The sequence below is a fragment of the Balaenoptera physalus genome, assembly GCF_965194825.1.
Source record: "Balaenoptera physalus genome assembly, chromosome: 14".
Classification (NCBI taxonomy): Eukaryota; Metazoa; Chordata; class Mammalia; order Artiodactyla; family Balaenopteridae; genus Balaenoptera; species Balaenoptera physalus.
The window spans coordinates 46,600,496-46,615,070 of NC_138893.1; the positions used below are offsets into that span (position 1 = coordinate 46,600,496).

At 42.5% G+C, this 14,575-nt stretch overlaps 1 protein-coding gene across 4 annotated transcripts in view; it reads right to left on the bottom strand.

Moving 5' to 3' along the window:
• Positions 1-367: 367 nt before the first annotated feature.
• Positions 368-14,575, bottom strand: part of SORCS3 (sortilin related VPS10 domain containing receptor 3) — a 610,389-nt gene continuing 596,181 nt past the window's right edge. The window contains exons 23-28 of one of the 4 annotated variants that reach the window (XM_082425088.1): positions 11,527-11,658; positions 9,672-9,771; positions 8,606-8,711; positions 7,006-7,053; positions 3,081-3,241; positions 368-1,820 (exon numbers count right to left, since the gene is read on the bottom strand). In XM_082425088.1, the coding sequence (XP_082281214.1) occupies positions 1,687-1,820; positions 3,081-3,241; positions 7,006-7,053; positions 8,606-8,711; positions 9,672-9,771; positions 11,527-11,658 (681 nt within the window). In that variant the 3' untranslated portion in view covers positions 368-1,686. Of the gene's footprint in view, positions 2,309-3,080; positions 3,242-7,005; positions 7,054-8,605; positions 8,712-9,671; positions 9,772-11,526; positions 11,659-14,575 lie in introns of all 4 variants that reach the window. The other 3 variants (XM_082425090.1, XM_082425089.1, XM_082425091.1) reach the window with 3 other exon arrangements.

Consider the following 14,575-nt stretch of genomic DNA (forward strand, 5'->3'; position numbering starts at 1 on the left):
GAGGGGCCATTTTGAGCCAAGGCCTTGGAGGATAGAGGATGCTGCTGGCCTCACTTGGAATTCTGTAATCCACCATGAAAATAACATGCCCTGGGTAGCTGCTGGTCTCAGAATGATGACAGCTCACGGAGCAGACTTCAAACAACTGAAGCCTGCATCCAAACTAGCTCAGGAGAACCTGGTCAATCCCAGCTGAGCTCACCCAAATCACAGCCAACCTGAAGACTCACAAGCGAAACATCAATATCTGTTGTCATAAGCTAGTCGGTTTTTTTTTCTCCCATGGAGCATTGTTGCAGCAACAGTCGAATAATACAACAGATCAAGGCAACCGCCCAGAGAGAGAACTCTCAGCCAGGTATATAGCTTTGATGTACAAAAATACATTTATTTTCAACAATTTCAAAACCACTGTCTTTTTTTTTTACAGTAGAAATATTCAAATGGAACAATAAAACCAAGGACAGTATATGTACATATACTGTATATATAGATATGACTCATGCATTTGTATTCCAGTGTTTAGTACAAGTATTGCAATTGTCTGCCCCATTTAACCCTTGAAACGAAAAAGCAAGATCTTTAGAAATATTCCTAATTCTGATCTATGATGTAGCCAGTCCGATTTCTCAAGGTCACATTCAGGGTCTCACAGAGAAGGATGTGAACAATATCCCACAAAAATGAACAGGTAAAAAATTCAGCCTTTTCTCCCATATATATATACAGTGTATCATTTTTATAAAACAAGTACACTCAGGCTGATCCTGAAAATAAAACAATGCTTACAGCATGGCTTAAAGTGACCCTCCTAAAAAGAACTGACACACGAACCGTGTGAAGGGGCTGGGGTGCAGGAAAAGAGAACACTGGCTTTGAAAGTCACTTGCCCCAGATGCAAGAACTGCCTTCAGGGAACTGAAGGTAGACATTTGACTTTAAGGAAGTTGTGTACTTGTGTACATCTGACAAGCAGGCGGCACAGCTTTGCGAGAATCAACTTTGACTAAGATCATTAAAGGCTACACCCCTCTGGGGCCTGCAGGGTTTGCACCGTCACAGGATTCCACGAAGGCCGGCTCCCTCCCACCTCTAACTTCTCCCAGGCTGAGGCACTCACTGGGCTTAACCTAGTGCCCAAGGGACTTTTCTGGGGTAAGAATAGCCAGAGAATTCCCCATAAGCATTATTCAATTCCATGGAATCCAACTGGAAAACAGAATGTCATCTTTTTAGATCCATTGCCTGGCTTCTTTAGAGAAAACCTCAGGCCGACAGCTATCCTCAACCTCATCCTTGTGGAGGGGAAGCCTTGTTTCCCCATCTGGGTTTCAGTTTGAAGTCTGTAGTGGGCTTCATCTGGCAACTTCTTTCACATCACTGATGGGACAAAAAAAATCCCACGTTCTATGATGTCACTCTCGTCCTTCCTTTGCTAGGTGTTTCAAAGAGGCCCTCCCCCCTCCCCCCTTTATATACAGAAATAGAAACCAGCAATGGCAGGGACATAGAGATGCAAGAGTTAAGTGTGACAGACAACTGGAGAGCATCCGGAACCCAGCGTCAAGCAGGCCTGGGGGTGGGGCAGCTCTGAAGGTGGGTGCATAAGCCAACAGACACATCTTTCCTTTTTCTGTTTTCTTTTTTACTAAACATTAAATTATTTCTCAGGAAATAAAGAGCTACTTACATTGTAACTATATACAATAAGCCATCTGCAGCTTGCAATGGACATGCACGGGGCAGGGCCTCTTCCGACAGGTGTGCACGCTTCCTGCAGCTACGCTCACTCCCCACAAACCTTCCTCCTGCAGACCTAACTGGGAAATGGTTTACGTTTTAGGTGCGTGCTGGGAGGGAGGAGGCGGGTACTGGTGATTTGGGCTTGTGGCGGGGGGGGGAGGATGGGAGGTTAGTGGAAAGCCAACCCAACTTAAAAAATAAAAGGAGAGAAAGACCGCAAGGAAAACAAGATTCCTTGCACTATCAATGGCAGAATGAAGCAAGAAAGCCATGGGAAGATGCATCCTTTGCCCTTAACACAAATACAGCCATTTATTCTTTGTGTCTCATTTTAATCAGTTACGAATGCCTTTGCCTACCAAAGCTAAGCCTGCTATTTATGAAGGGGCCCTTGGTAAACAAAAGGTAAAAAAGACATTTTCATTTTTCCATAATAAGAGTAATAGGAACCATCAAAAATAAAAAGTCAGAAAGATGGTTGACCACGTGGCTTGTTGGTATTAAACACTAGTGCAGTTGGGGATCTCCTTTGTGCTTTCGCTGTTTGCAATGGTGGCAATGCCTCCTGCAGGGGAGAGAAGACAGAGGGAGGTAAGGATGTACCTGTCACAAGGGCGTGGGTCTGTGCTTTATTTATTGCTAAATACCAAGCCACCTTAATGTGTGCTTATGAAATAGGGCACCTGGGTAGTCTATCCTACCAGCTCACTGGCTTATCTTACCTATGTTTAATGTTTGCCATCTCCCACCCCAGCACACAAGGTAGGAGCAATACCTTGCCATCTTATACTCTGCTGATCACAATACTAATAGCCAACAGGTACTGAACACGTATTATGTGGCAGACACTGTGTTAATGATATATGTCATTTCATGATCACAACAATCTTAGAAGGCAGATACTATTATTCCCATTTCACAGATGAGGAATATGAGGCACAGAGAGGTCCCAGAGCTAGAAGATTGGTAGAGCAAGAAAATGAATCCAGGGCTATCTGATGGCAGAGTTCCTATTCACGTGATTATTGGGACGTATAATGCTTTTGCTTTATAGAAAAAATAAAGAGAAAGTCCAACAGTAATAGTTGGCCTCAACCCTCTCCCACTCAGACTCCAGCACTTTTGATCTTGATCTACTTCTAAGAGAAAAAAGTTCTGCCAATTTCATGTGGTCAGAGGTGGCGGACACTTTAAAACATGATTATGTCGCTGTAGCCAACTGTTTTCTCCCCCCACCCTCCAGACTAGTCCCATCTGAAGGACAGTCCACATAGGCTGGCTGACTCAGGGTCTGGAGGACAGAGGACTCAGGAGCCTGGTGATACCAGCACACATACCTATGACCCGGGTGTCCAGCTCTTTGTCCAGCAGTTCCTCGGGCTCGGTGAAGTCACTGAGTGTGATTTTGGGGGCGTTTTCACTTTGGCTCACTGACCCAATCATCTCCTGCTCCTTGTCGTGTTGGACTTGAGCATAGATGTTAATCCAGGGGATTTTCCTATATGGGGCAGAGCAAAATCAGATTACGATCACGGGGCATGCCCAACTGGGGCAACTGGGAAATCCTGGGTGATAAGGTGGAGGAAGAAGCTATTTACAGGACCAGTGTCAGGGAAAGGGGCTGGCCACCCAGATACTGTGCCCATGAGGCCAGTGAACACAAGGAGGGACCCAGATGCCCAGGGGAGACGTAAGCCACAGAACTCCCGGAGGCATGCACCTTCCTCTGAGGCACAAAACCAGCAGGTGTAAACAGAAGGGCAACGCTATCGACCAAGTGTGCACTAAAACCCTTAAAACATTTACCAGTTATAACATTTACAAAGGAGCTGGACTTTGAGACTCATAAGGTTGTATCATAGTGAAAAGACAGCTTTTTCTAAGTTTGTATCAGTTTCATCAATTCACATTGGTTTTCTTTATGAATAGCCAAGAAATAAAAGACTTATAGCCATTGCTACCATTTTTAGAACACCATCCATGGGCCAAGTATCTTAAATACTTCCACAGTCAGTTTCCTCATCTGTTCAATAGGAATAACAATAGCTTTCTCTTAGGATTGTGGAGAGGATCAAGGCAAGGATTAAGAGAAGCTAAATAACTTCCTTCAAAGACACGAAGGTAGGAGGTTTGGAAACAAGGCAGACAGACTTGAGGTTGGAGGAGCAGGTAGGTTCAAACTGAAATCTGCTGGAGTATTCATCTCCTGACCCATCTCCATCATCTCCTGACCCACTGTGTTCCAGCTTCTGTAGCCTCCTTTGACTTCTTCTAATCCTGCGTTTCTCAAACTTCAATATGCTTATGCCTCACCAGGTTCTTGTTAAAATGCATTTGTTACTCTATAGGCCTGAACCGGATGGGTTGAAATTCTGCATTTCTGCCTAGTTCCCAGGTGGTACTGATGCTGCTGGTCTGAAACCCAAACTTTTGAGTTTCAAGATTCTGATACATCAGACTCGTCCCCACCTTGGGGACGAGGTTTGAATCAACTGTTCCCTCCGTAACACATCTCCTTCTACTCTTCTCGTGACGGTGTCCTTCTTGTGCTTCAGAATTTGGCTTACATGTCACTTCTGAGAGGCCTCTCCTGACCACCCAATCTCCACCCAATCTCTCCTGACCACCCAATCTCTCCCGTCATAAATATGTAATTATGGGATGGTGTCTATGAAAGAAACGAATAGGGTGTTGGTTTAGGGTGATGGAATAGGCTATGTGTGTGGACTTGTTTTCTGTCTGTCTTTCTCTCCCACAAAAAGCCCCATGTCTGCAAGGTCTACATTTTCCATTTTCACTGCTCTACACTTAACTTAGCACAGTGCTTGGCATGTGGTTTACGTTCAGTAAGTATTTGTCAAATAAATGAATAAATGACCTCAAAGCCTATGCTCTTTCTATTTTCATATATTATGTTCTCAAACAAAAAGACCACATATTTATCTTAGAATTTTACAGGTAGAAGAGCCCTCTCTTACCTCACTAAATGATGTGGAAATTGGTCTGAAGTCCAGACATTTCATGAAGCTGATTACTGGCATAGATGTTATTAAAACTTGAGACATCAGACACCTACCCCAAACCAGAACATTCTGTGCAAGTATGAAGCAGAATCACTCTGTTACCCTAGTGCCAACCAGTGGTATTTTCAAGCATCTACATTCCCTTCCCTACTCCAACCCCACAATGAGGTAGAATGTGAGGCATTAAATAAGGTCTTCCATAGCTAATTTGGAAGGAAAGATCCCAAAATATGTTTAAAACATGGACAGTTCCTACCTTTCATTTATGTCCAGTTTTCATGTTTTTAATGGTTGCTTTCCATACATTAAGGGAGGTGTCCTCCTGACTCTTACTGGTCTAAACCAGCTTACTATAATTTACAAGAACTTTAAGTGAAGAGATTCTATGTGAGGCAGCAAACCGCAGGCTCTCTAAATGTGTGTAATTAAAATTTCATGCTGGCCCTCACTTTCTTCTTATCTAAATAGAAAGGCAGCCTAACGACTTAGATTTCTTCTAATCATAAAAGTACATATTACTCATGAACGCTGGGATCAACTGTAATATTTATTAGGTGCTGGGGGCAGTCAAACCATTCCTGATCACACAAGTCTGGGTACTTCAGAGCTGTAGCCAGAGGTCACTGCCTCCCTTTTCCTGCTTTTTTAATGATTGATACCTGTGAGAATTTGGATAAATTTGCCCTTATAAAGACTGTTCACTTTATTTTAATCTCTGAAAACGGGCATATTTTTTCAATATTTTTAATAGATGGTTGGAAGGGAATGAATTTTATGTCACAACTTGCAGCATTTAAAATTTTTTTCAAATTGCTTTTTATTTCTTAACACATCCACTTGTAGGACCGTTGAGACAATAGGTCAAGACTAAACCCCACTTTTGCAGATAAGAAAGGTGGGAAATGAGATTTAGAGGCACGTCTTGGGCTATTCATTCATGTACGTTTTAATAAGAGGAGTAAGATGGATCAATCCAAGTCACCTATATAAATTTCAGTTTTTATTTGTTTGTTCCAACTATGATTAAGTATTAGAAGTCCGTGGGAGGAATTTAGCAAAAGCAAAGTAGGCTTCGCACTGTGATGAAAGCCTTACTGAAAAAAGACTGGAAGAAATATAAAATTTCAAAAGTTTTCTTGGATAATAAGAAAAAATAAACCTACAGTATAGAAAGAAGGTCTTGTTAGGAAGAGTTTTCAGAAAATAAAAGCCATCTCAAAATGATTTTTATATTCCCTAAGACATCACAAAATAGCAGTCACTATCCAAGAATAAGATCAAATGTGGTCACTTAACAGAGGAAGGAGAATAGAGTTACCATGATCCCCAAGATTCCTTTAAATAATTCTATTCTTCCTCTATTAAGTGACCACTTGGGACACTGAGATTGTTTTCAGTGCCTGGCACACAGCAGGTGCTCAATAAATGTTTGCTGAATAAATTAATGGCTTAATGAATTAATGCTGGAGATGGCAGAGAGAAAGTTTCAGGGTTTGAAAACAGCATGGCCAGTGATTTGGAAACAGAAACAGAATTACCCTTTCCCTAGCCTGTGCCATCAAAGTGTTTACTAGTCAGCTGTAGCTATTTAAATTTAAATTAATTGAAGTTAAATAAAATTAAAAATTCAGTTTCTCCACTATACCAGTGGCTACTGTATTGGACAGTATAGATTATGGAGTGTTTTCATCTTTGCAGAAAGGTCTATTGGACAGAAATGAAAGAAGCAGAGGAGACTCTAGGAATCATGGATAAGAACCTGACCTTTACTTGTCAGCAAGCTATGCACCCTTCATAGAGCCATCACTGGGGTTCCAGGTGGTGAGGAGCGAAAGGAGACCAAAGAAACAAAGGGAGATCCAAAAGGACCTCAGCCAAAGGGCTTGGGCACTGGGAGGAAAACTTCCAGAAAAGGTGACCAGAAAAGAAAAGGTAACTGATGATTGGTTACTCTTAATTGACTCAAACCATTTATCCAGTTTGACTAGTATTTGTTTCCTGTATCCTGATTCCCTGCCAGGGACATAGAAAGGGTTGGCTGATATTTAGGGACAACAGAGGTAGAATAATTCAGAGATGCCATTAACTGGCATAGATTCAAGTATTAAAGTCTGCACATTAAGAGATGGCGACATTAGTAAGTTGACTGTCTATGGAGTTTAGCAACATTTACAAGAGAGCAGAAAACTAAGTCACAGGGCAGATCTTGCCTTAATGTGGAGACACCTGACATAAATACCTCTTTGCAGGACTTCTATTGGCCCTGGTCCTCAGCAAGGATGGAGGTCTAGGAGCCAGAAGGTGATACATTTGGGTTAATTGATCTTCAAGTCCCAGCAACCACCAGCCTTCCCCACAACCAAATCCTTGAATGAATGAAAGTGTGCTTTGTGTGTAACTGAAGTGCACCCATAAATGGGTGTTGCTTTGACCAGACTGTTTCTATATTGAATCTTTGCTCGCTAATTGGATATGAAGGCTTTTCCCCTTCTTCAAAGGGAACATGGCAGGTGGGTTGACCCATCTTGATCCAAGAGGACGTGAACTCACATAACTGGTCTATAAATTGAGTAGAAAGGTAAACCCCACTCTGTCCTTCTAGTGGAGAGTGTTTAAGAATTCCTGCTGTTTTGGCTAATGCTGAGATGTCTATTGAGTAAAACTGGTGTTTTTAAGCCTGAGAAATCCACTAGAGGAGAGCTGATGGGGGCTGGGGGCGGGGGAGGGAGAGTGAAGCACCTTTACCACTGATCTCTTCCAAAAATCTAAAAGCATTACCTTCAGTGTCTAGAAAAACTCCCAGGACCAAGTTATACTTCCAAAACTCATCTGACAATAATTAATGATATTTTTACTTTACCCAGGCTTCCTATGAAGCACATTTCTATGCCACTGATACGTCTGAGCCCTACTATGTGCCAGTTTGTAACACAGGAGGTGTTTGGGAGGCATGTTATTTATAGTAGCTTAGCTTTTGTGATTTTTTATTATGTACTAGATATAGATATTATTACCTTGAAAACATATAGCAAACCTACAAAGTATTATTGTTTTTCCATTTTACACATTAGGAAATGAGGGCTTAGAGAGGCAAATTCAATTGCCTAAGGTTGCAAATGTTGAAAGTTAAAATTGGGTCTGATTTTCGAGTTCATACTCTTAACCAGCATACCTCTTGGTAGATGTATTACATTATTCAAATAATGGTACAGAATTATTGATTTCAATTTCTTGTTTTTAATAAGTATCCTATTACATCACCCCACCTCTGGCCTTCAAAAATAACTTTTGAATACGTGTGGGGTTTGGTTTTCCTGATCAATTTCCCTCTAGAAACAGGAAAAATAGGGAGGAGTATAAAATTGTACATTTTGGCATGCAAATTTAAACAGAGATGCTGGATATCAGCAACAGAAGATAAGAAAATATGTGTGTGTACATATATGCATAACCAGATTTCAGCTGCATTTTCTCCACTTAACCACCCTGAATGGGTGGTAAGTTGTAGAAAATGATCTCTTAAATATTTGAGACCTTACTTTAGAAACTTAGGTGAGCTTTGAAAACCCCTCAAACTTCTCTTGGAGAGAATTAACTGATTTCATAGGGTACCCCTCATTTTCCTAACTCAACATAATTATAAACTGAAGAGCGTTCAGATTCTTAAGCTCCTTTATTTCCTGACCCTAAACCTTTCCTGTTCTTCGCCAATGCCAAGCAGAGCTTTAGGGACAGTTAAAATCACCTATTTAGGATGAGTTTAGGAATGTCGGTTACAGGAGGAATCAGCTCCCATGAATCTAGTCCCACGATTAAAACTGAGTGATGGTAGCACATACCTTTTAAATTTGTAGATCAAAAACACCGCCAGGCCGACAAACACCACTGACAAGAGCATAAGCATGGCTGAGCTGCTGTGCCCAGCACTGGAGTCCACCAGTGGAGCTAGGAAGAAAGAACAGACTTGCTCACTTGGAAGCTATTAGCTGGAGGGAGTATCCGTTGGAGAAAGGAAGCCAGCTGGTCTCCGTCCTTATATCCAGCCTCCAATTGCCCTGCATGCTATCTGGGCAGAGGAAGCTTGGCTTCAATGATGAGAATGGTACCCCTGATCTATACAGCTTCTTCGGGATCTGCTCTGCCTGGGGAAACTTGCTGCTCCTTGTGTAAACTGTACGCAGCTAAGGGGAGTAGGAATAGGGCTTGAATGTTCTTTCTCTTAGACAGCCCGATTGCCTGTCAACATGATCATAGGTGGCCCATTGGGAACTCTGGGTTAAACACTGATGGAGGGTTTCAATCTCTGCCTCTATACTGTTGTGGTAAAACACTGCTGGATGGGTACGTTTGGGACCTCCTCATCTGAAAAGTTTTTATTAATTAGAAACGTTCAGCACATAGGCTTCCCCAGAGAGCCAGAGGTGGATGTCCAATGGGACACGCCTCTTTTTATTCCTTTCACAAATCAACCGCCTAGAGCTGGTCACTTTTTCTACTTAGAGTTACACATTATAAATCAAAGAGAGTTTTAAAGTTATTTGATCTAGTCTCCCAACCAAGATTCACTGAATCAGAGAATCATAGAAATTAAGAGAGCCTGAGGACTACCTCATATAACCCCAACTGTTATAGATAAAAAAAACATAATAAAGTCCAAAGCCCAAAGAAATTGTAGGTTTTTCCCCAAGATCATCCAGGAATTCAACAGCAAAGCCGCTTCTAAGAAAGTCTTCTTGCCACCTTAACAGGAAGCCTCAAGAAAGATGTGATCAATCTTTCTTTGCCATCACTACACAAAGCCATTTACGGGCATTTATGGAAAAGTGTTTGGTAACTATCTCCTCCCTTTTCTCTCCAGGATATCAGAGCACCACCCCCACCCCACGAATCCCAACAGGCACTCACCTAAAGTCAGCTGTGTGACATACACAATGACTTGAATCCCTGGCTTCAGCTCAAACTGGACCAAATTTTGGTTTAGAGCATTAAACAGCGTCTCTACAATCTGGGGAGAAAAAAAAAAAAAAAAGAGAGAGAGAGAGAGGCTGCATGGGAAGAAACGTCATGTGACCGTGCTCCCTCATGGAATAAGAAACCAGGGTCAATAGGCAAGAAATGACCACGTTCACTCAGAGGACAGGATTTTGGAACATTTTTATCCATCTGCTTCTCCCAGCCCCTAGAGCCCTGGGAAGCCAAGGACACAGCTGGTATTATTCGCTTATACTGGAGAGGAGAGTGAGACAGAGAGAGGCGTGTCCACAGTCAACCTAGTGAATTCGAGTTGACAACAGATATAGAGGTTTCATTCAACTCCCAGTTCAGTGCCTTTTAAGCCTGTGTAACTTTCCATAGAGAGACCTGTTGTGGGTCCCAATGAAAGAAAGTCAACTGACCAACCGTTAGTTCTTTAATCTGAACAAGCAATATGCACAGGGTAGAGAAGCCCCTGCCAGGATTAAAGCAGGCACATACACCCCAGCCCACTCCTCTGCTGTTTCTCTTTTAGAGACAATGGGTGGCAAACATTAAAGGAGAAGCTGCCTCCTTTTTATGGGATAATTCTTCCTCTTTACTTTTCCCCAGCAAGTCTCGGAACATGTAACATCGATTTAATCACTGTGTAATTCCCACATGAAAGCTGAGGCAGACTAAGGCTGTTGTCCCTAACTCTTATCTCACTGTACGCGCCTTAATATCACAGCTGCTATTCATCACCGTAATTACCTATTTATCTAAATGGATGGACACTGGAGCTTCTAAATATAGTTCACACATGCCACTTGCTATTTCAGAGTAAAGAGGTCTTGTAAAAGGGATGTACGCATTGAGAAGCTGAATTTATATCTGGCCAATTTCAATATGCAGCCCTGCAATGCAAGGATCCGCTTCATTTTCCAGAGAAACTGACCGTGATGGCATCTGTGCAGCTCGCAGAGGACTGTGGATGGACGTGGGGATGGGGTGACAGCCAGGTGGGTAGCAGAGGGATGCGGAAGACATCTGTACAGTGATTAACTCGTATGGGAGCAAATGTGTTTGATTCATGCTGATTTCTAGCGGCCTCCTTCTCACTTATTTCTGCTTCTAACTTAGCATCACAGGAGCATGGAAGGGTAAAGCAAAGCACAGCCAATTAAGAACCCCAGCAAGAGCAGGAAGAGAAGGAGAACCATGGGACCACCACGGACTTCATTTCTAGGCTAGTATGCAGACCACAAGAACTATATGCCATTTGATAAGGACAGTAAATCACGATCCCTTTTGGGAATGCTGCTTCCTTAGTCAAAGCAAGATGAGGCAATCCATCTCTTTCCAAAGACACATGTTTAAAAGCAGTTCATTTTCTTCCTAGAAGCAGAACTTCTACTGACTAGGATCTTTAAAGACAGGAAGCACATTTCCCCAGAAATAGATAGGGAAACTCAAATTCCTCTCTTCATCTCCCCCATCTCTTTTCCCCAGAACAAGTCATTGGGTGGGAGACATGAGCAAGCTGCAGGAATGGCAACTGTTGGAATGAATGACTTCAGGGGTACTCTTCCTTCCCGTGTAGCTGAATGCTCCAGTGTTTATGCATTTGTGTTTATTCTAGGTAAGGCTGATTGCTCTCCAAAGCCCTGGGTGCTGGACAAAGAGTGACAGTCTGATGGACCCACAGGAAAGGGCTCATCTCACTTTTTGGCTGGAAATACTTTGTGTCCCCTTTGATTATGAGGTGGAGACAAGTCTCCTACTAAGTTAGTTTTCTTACACTTACTTGTTCCAGGTCCCCTTCATTGCCTTTCCTCCTCTCTGTCAAGTTCTTGGGGGGAAGGATGAAGAGCTCTGCGGAAGTGGGGAGGCCAGGGAACACGGCAACTAGGATCTGCTCTTCTGGGATGCCGGTTACCTGCAAAGATGTTTAGACCAAAGAATGGGGTCCTGGAGGAGCCAGCCTTCCCCAAGTCAATAACAAGGATATGGACTATACATTTTTCTAAATGCAGCATTTAAGGCACAGTTTCCAATATATATCCAGGCTTCTTTTCTGTTTTCCCCTCGAACTGCTAGGTAGAGAATTATTAGTTTTACTTCCTCCTCTGCTCTTATATACATTTGTACTGAAACTAAAATACTACTACAAGTGATTTTCAAAATACTGTTTGCTGGCAATATTGGCAAAAGCTCTTCCCATATTTTCCATTTTTCTACACTAAGAGGACTAGAGCTTCTGGCTAAAACATGAACAGACTGGCTGCAAATGAAGAATAGGAAGTTATAAACAAACATGGGAAAAGGCAAATTAAAAACAAAGAGCAAAGCAGCTCTTGTTTTCACTTACTAAAGCAGGATTTTTTGTTAAGTTACAGTAGCTAATACTGGTGAGGCTTCAATTAAGAGGTTTCCTCAATTGTTGCTGGCAGCACTAAAAATGGATACATATTGCCGATTTGGTTTTCAAAAGACTTACTGGAAGGTCATAAAAATATTCAGACCCTTCATTCAGTAACTGTAACTTGGAGTGTTTGTCCTAAAGAAATGATCCAAAATATAGGAAAAGCCATATGGAGGAAGAAACACTCAGAACATTATTTATGTCAAATAAATGGGAAAGACTCAAATATTCTAAAAAGTTAAGTAAATAATGGTTATACTACCATTAAGATGATAATTAGTACAGGGAGGCAACATGGAAAAACACTTAACGGCAGCTGTATCCTGATCTATTACCTCACATTTCTTTGGTTACAACTCTATAAAAATAAAAAAATAAAACAAAGCACTAAAAGTTCTGTTAAGATGTCGAAGTAGTAAATGAATTTTTCTATTCCTGAGTGTTTAGTAAAAGGATTATATTGTTTTTGGATAAAAACGAAACGTAAGCTTCCGTCTGAAGGCAAATTCCTTAAGAAAACAAAACTCTTTGAGTTCTCCTGTGTAAAGAGTAGGCCTGTTCTTTCCTATGTGTCTCTGGAAGGTCTTTATATCCAGAACAAAACTTCTTCTTCTGTCAATCCAAATACGATATATAGAGTTTTTGACTTGGCTGAAACACCTGCCTCCTCCAAGAAGTCTACCCTGACTACCTCGTCTGCAGTGACCTGTTCCGTGTCAGTCTCTCGCCCCCAGCACCTCCAGATTACCATGAAAGGAACTTAGATCATGTCCACGGTAACATATGAGTATGTCTGTTTGCTACATTCTTTTCTCTGATAACTTATTATATGCTTGCCCAGACATTCCAGGGGGGCGGGGGGCGGTCTCTGTGGCTACCTCACTGTTCCAAATGATGCCTGACTTGGAGGAAAGAATAGACACTGGATTGAATAGAAGTGGAGGGACTGTCTCCCATTAGCTCAGCTCTGATTCTTATTTGGAACTAGAGATTGGAGTTAACGCTCAGGAATGTGATGCAGGAAAGAGAGAGTGCCAACCTGCAGAGAACTGGCAAGCGATAGTCAGAAGCCTGAAAAGCCCTCCAAAGTGGGGAGGCATCCCCATGCAGCCTGAAGAGGCTTTGCCAGATGCCTCAGTTTCCTACTGGGAGGCAAAGATGGCCTTATCCTAACCAGCCAGGGGAAGTAAGTCTCAGAGACCAGACTGAGGTCAGACAATCACCCAGTTGAGAGAAGGGGACGCGCCTCTGAGTGTTGTGGCTGGTGTGACCCTGTGTCCCAGGGAAGAGTGGTCTCAGGGTGCGTCACTTGGCTAGGGACCTTGGAGGGACCTAACTCCAGTCATACAAAATCCCACACAATCCTGGATGTTTCACAGTCGAAGGCATACAAGACCAATTTCATTTTCAGCCCTCTCTAGGAACAATCCCTTTATAAAAAGATGTGAGGTGAAGTTCTTCTTGTGGACAACTGCCCACAGGAATGCTCTCATATCATTCTCTTTTATTTGTGCTTCTTCCTTCCTGGCAGCTCCTTCTCCATGTCCTTGCCTGGATCTTCCTCTTCTGCCTTGGGAAGCGTCAGCATCCATCCCTGCCCCGCCCACTCTCCCTCTCAGGGTGGGGTGGGGGGATCTACAGAGCCCCACAGCCTCAGCTCCCACATTGCTACCTCCCACGGAAACCTCACGTGATCCCCAATCCATATCTTCAACCCTCTTGCTTATCTTCATCCAGTTGTTTCTCACGTGCTCCAAATTCATATGAAAGACCAAATGATTACTGTTCCCCAAGCATGTTTCTCCTACACAGTCACCATCTTGATCAATGGCAAGGAAAACCCTCTCCTTCCTACTCTGAAAATCAGAAAGTTTCTCCCTCCCTCTCATCCACACTCTTATTTTATTAGTCACCAATTCTATTGCTCAGCTGCCTAAGTAGCCTTTGAATCGTCCCTCTTCAGGATCACAGTAGTCTTTTAACTGGTCATCTTTTGTGAAATCTCCCCCTACACTATTCACTTTCCCACCTCTGGAGCCCATCCTCTGCATTGCCACCAGAATGGGTGTCTGAAACATAAATCTGTTGTCAGAAATTTTTACTTATATTGGGTTGGCCAAAAAGTTCGTTCGGATTTTCCTGTAACATCTGACGGAAAAACCCAAACGAACTTTTTGGCCAACCCAATATAATAAAGAAAGAACAACTTCCCAGAGCCTACGGGATGTATGTCAAACCCCTTTTGGCTTCTCAGACCCTTTACAAACTGACCAATCCATCCCTGCTCAACATCATTCACACCTGCCCTTATAACCTATAGATTAGCTACACTAAACTGCCATGTCCCAAATATGCTGGGCTTTCCACTGAGCCTGGCTTTGCACACGCTGTTCATTCTACCTGAAAGACATCATCTTCTCTCTGTTAACTA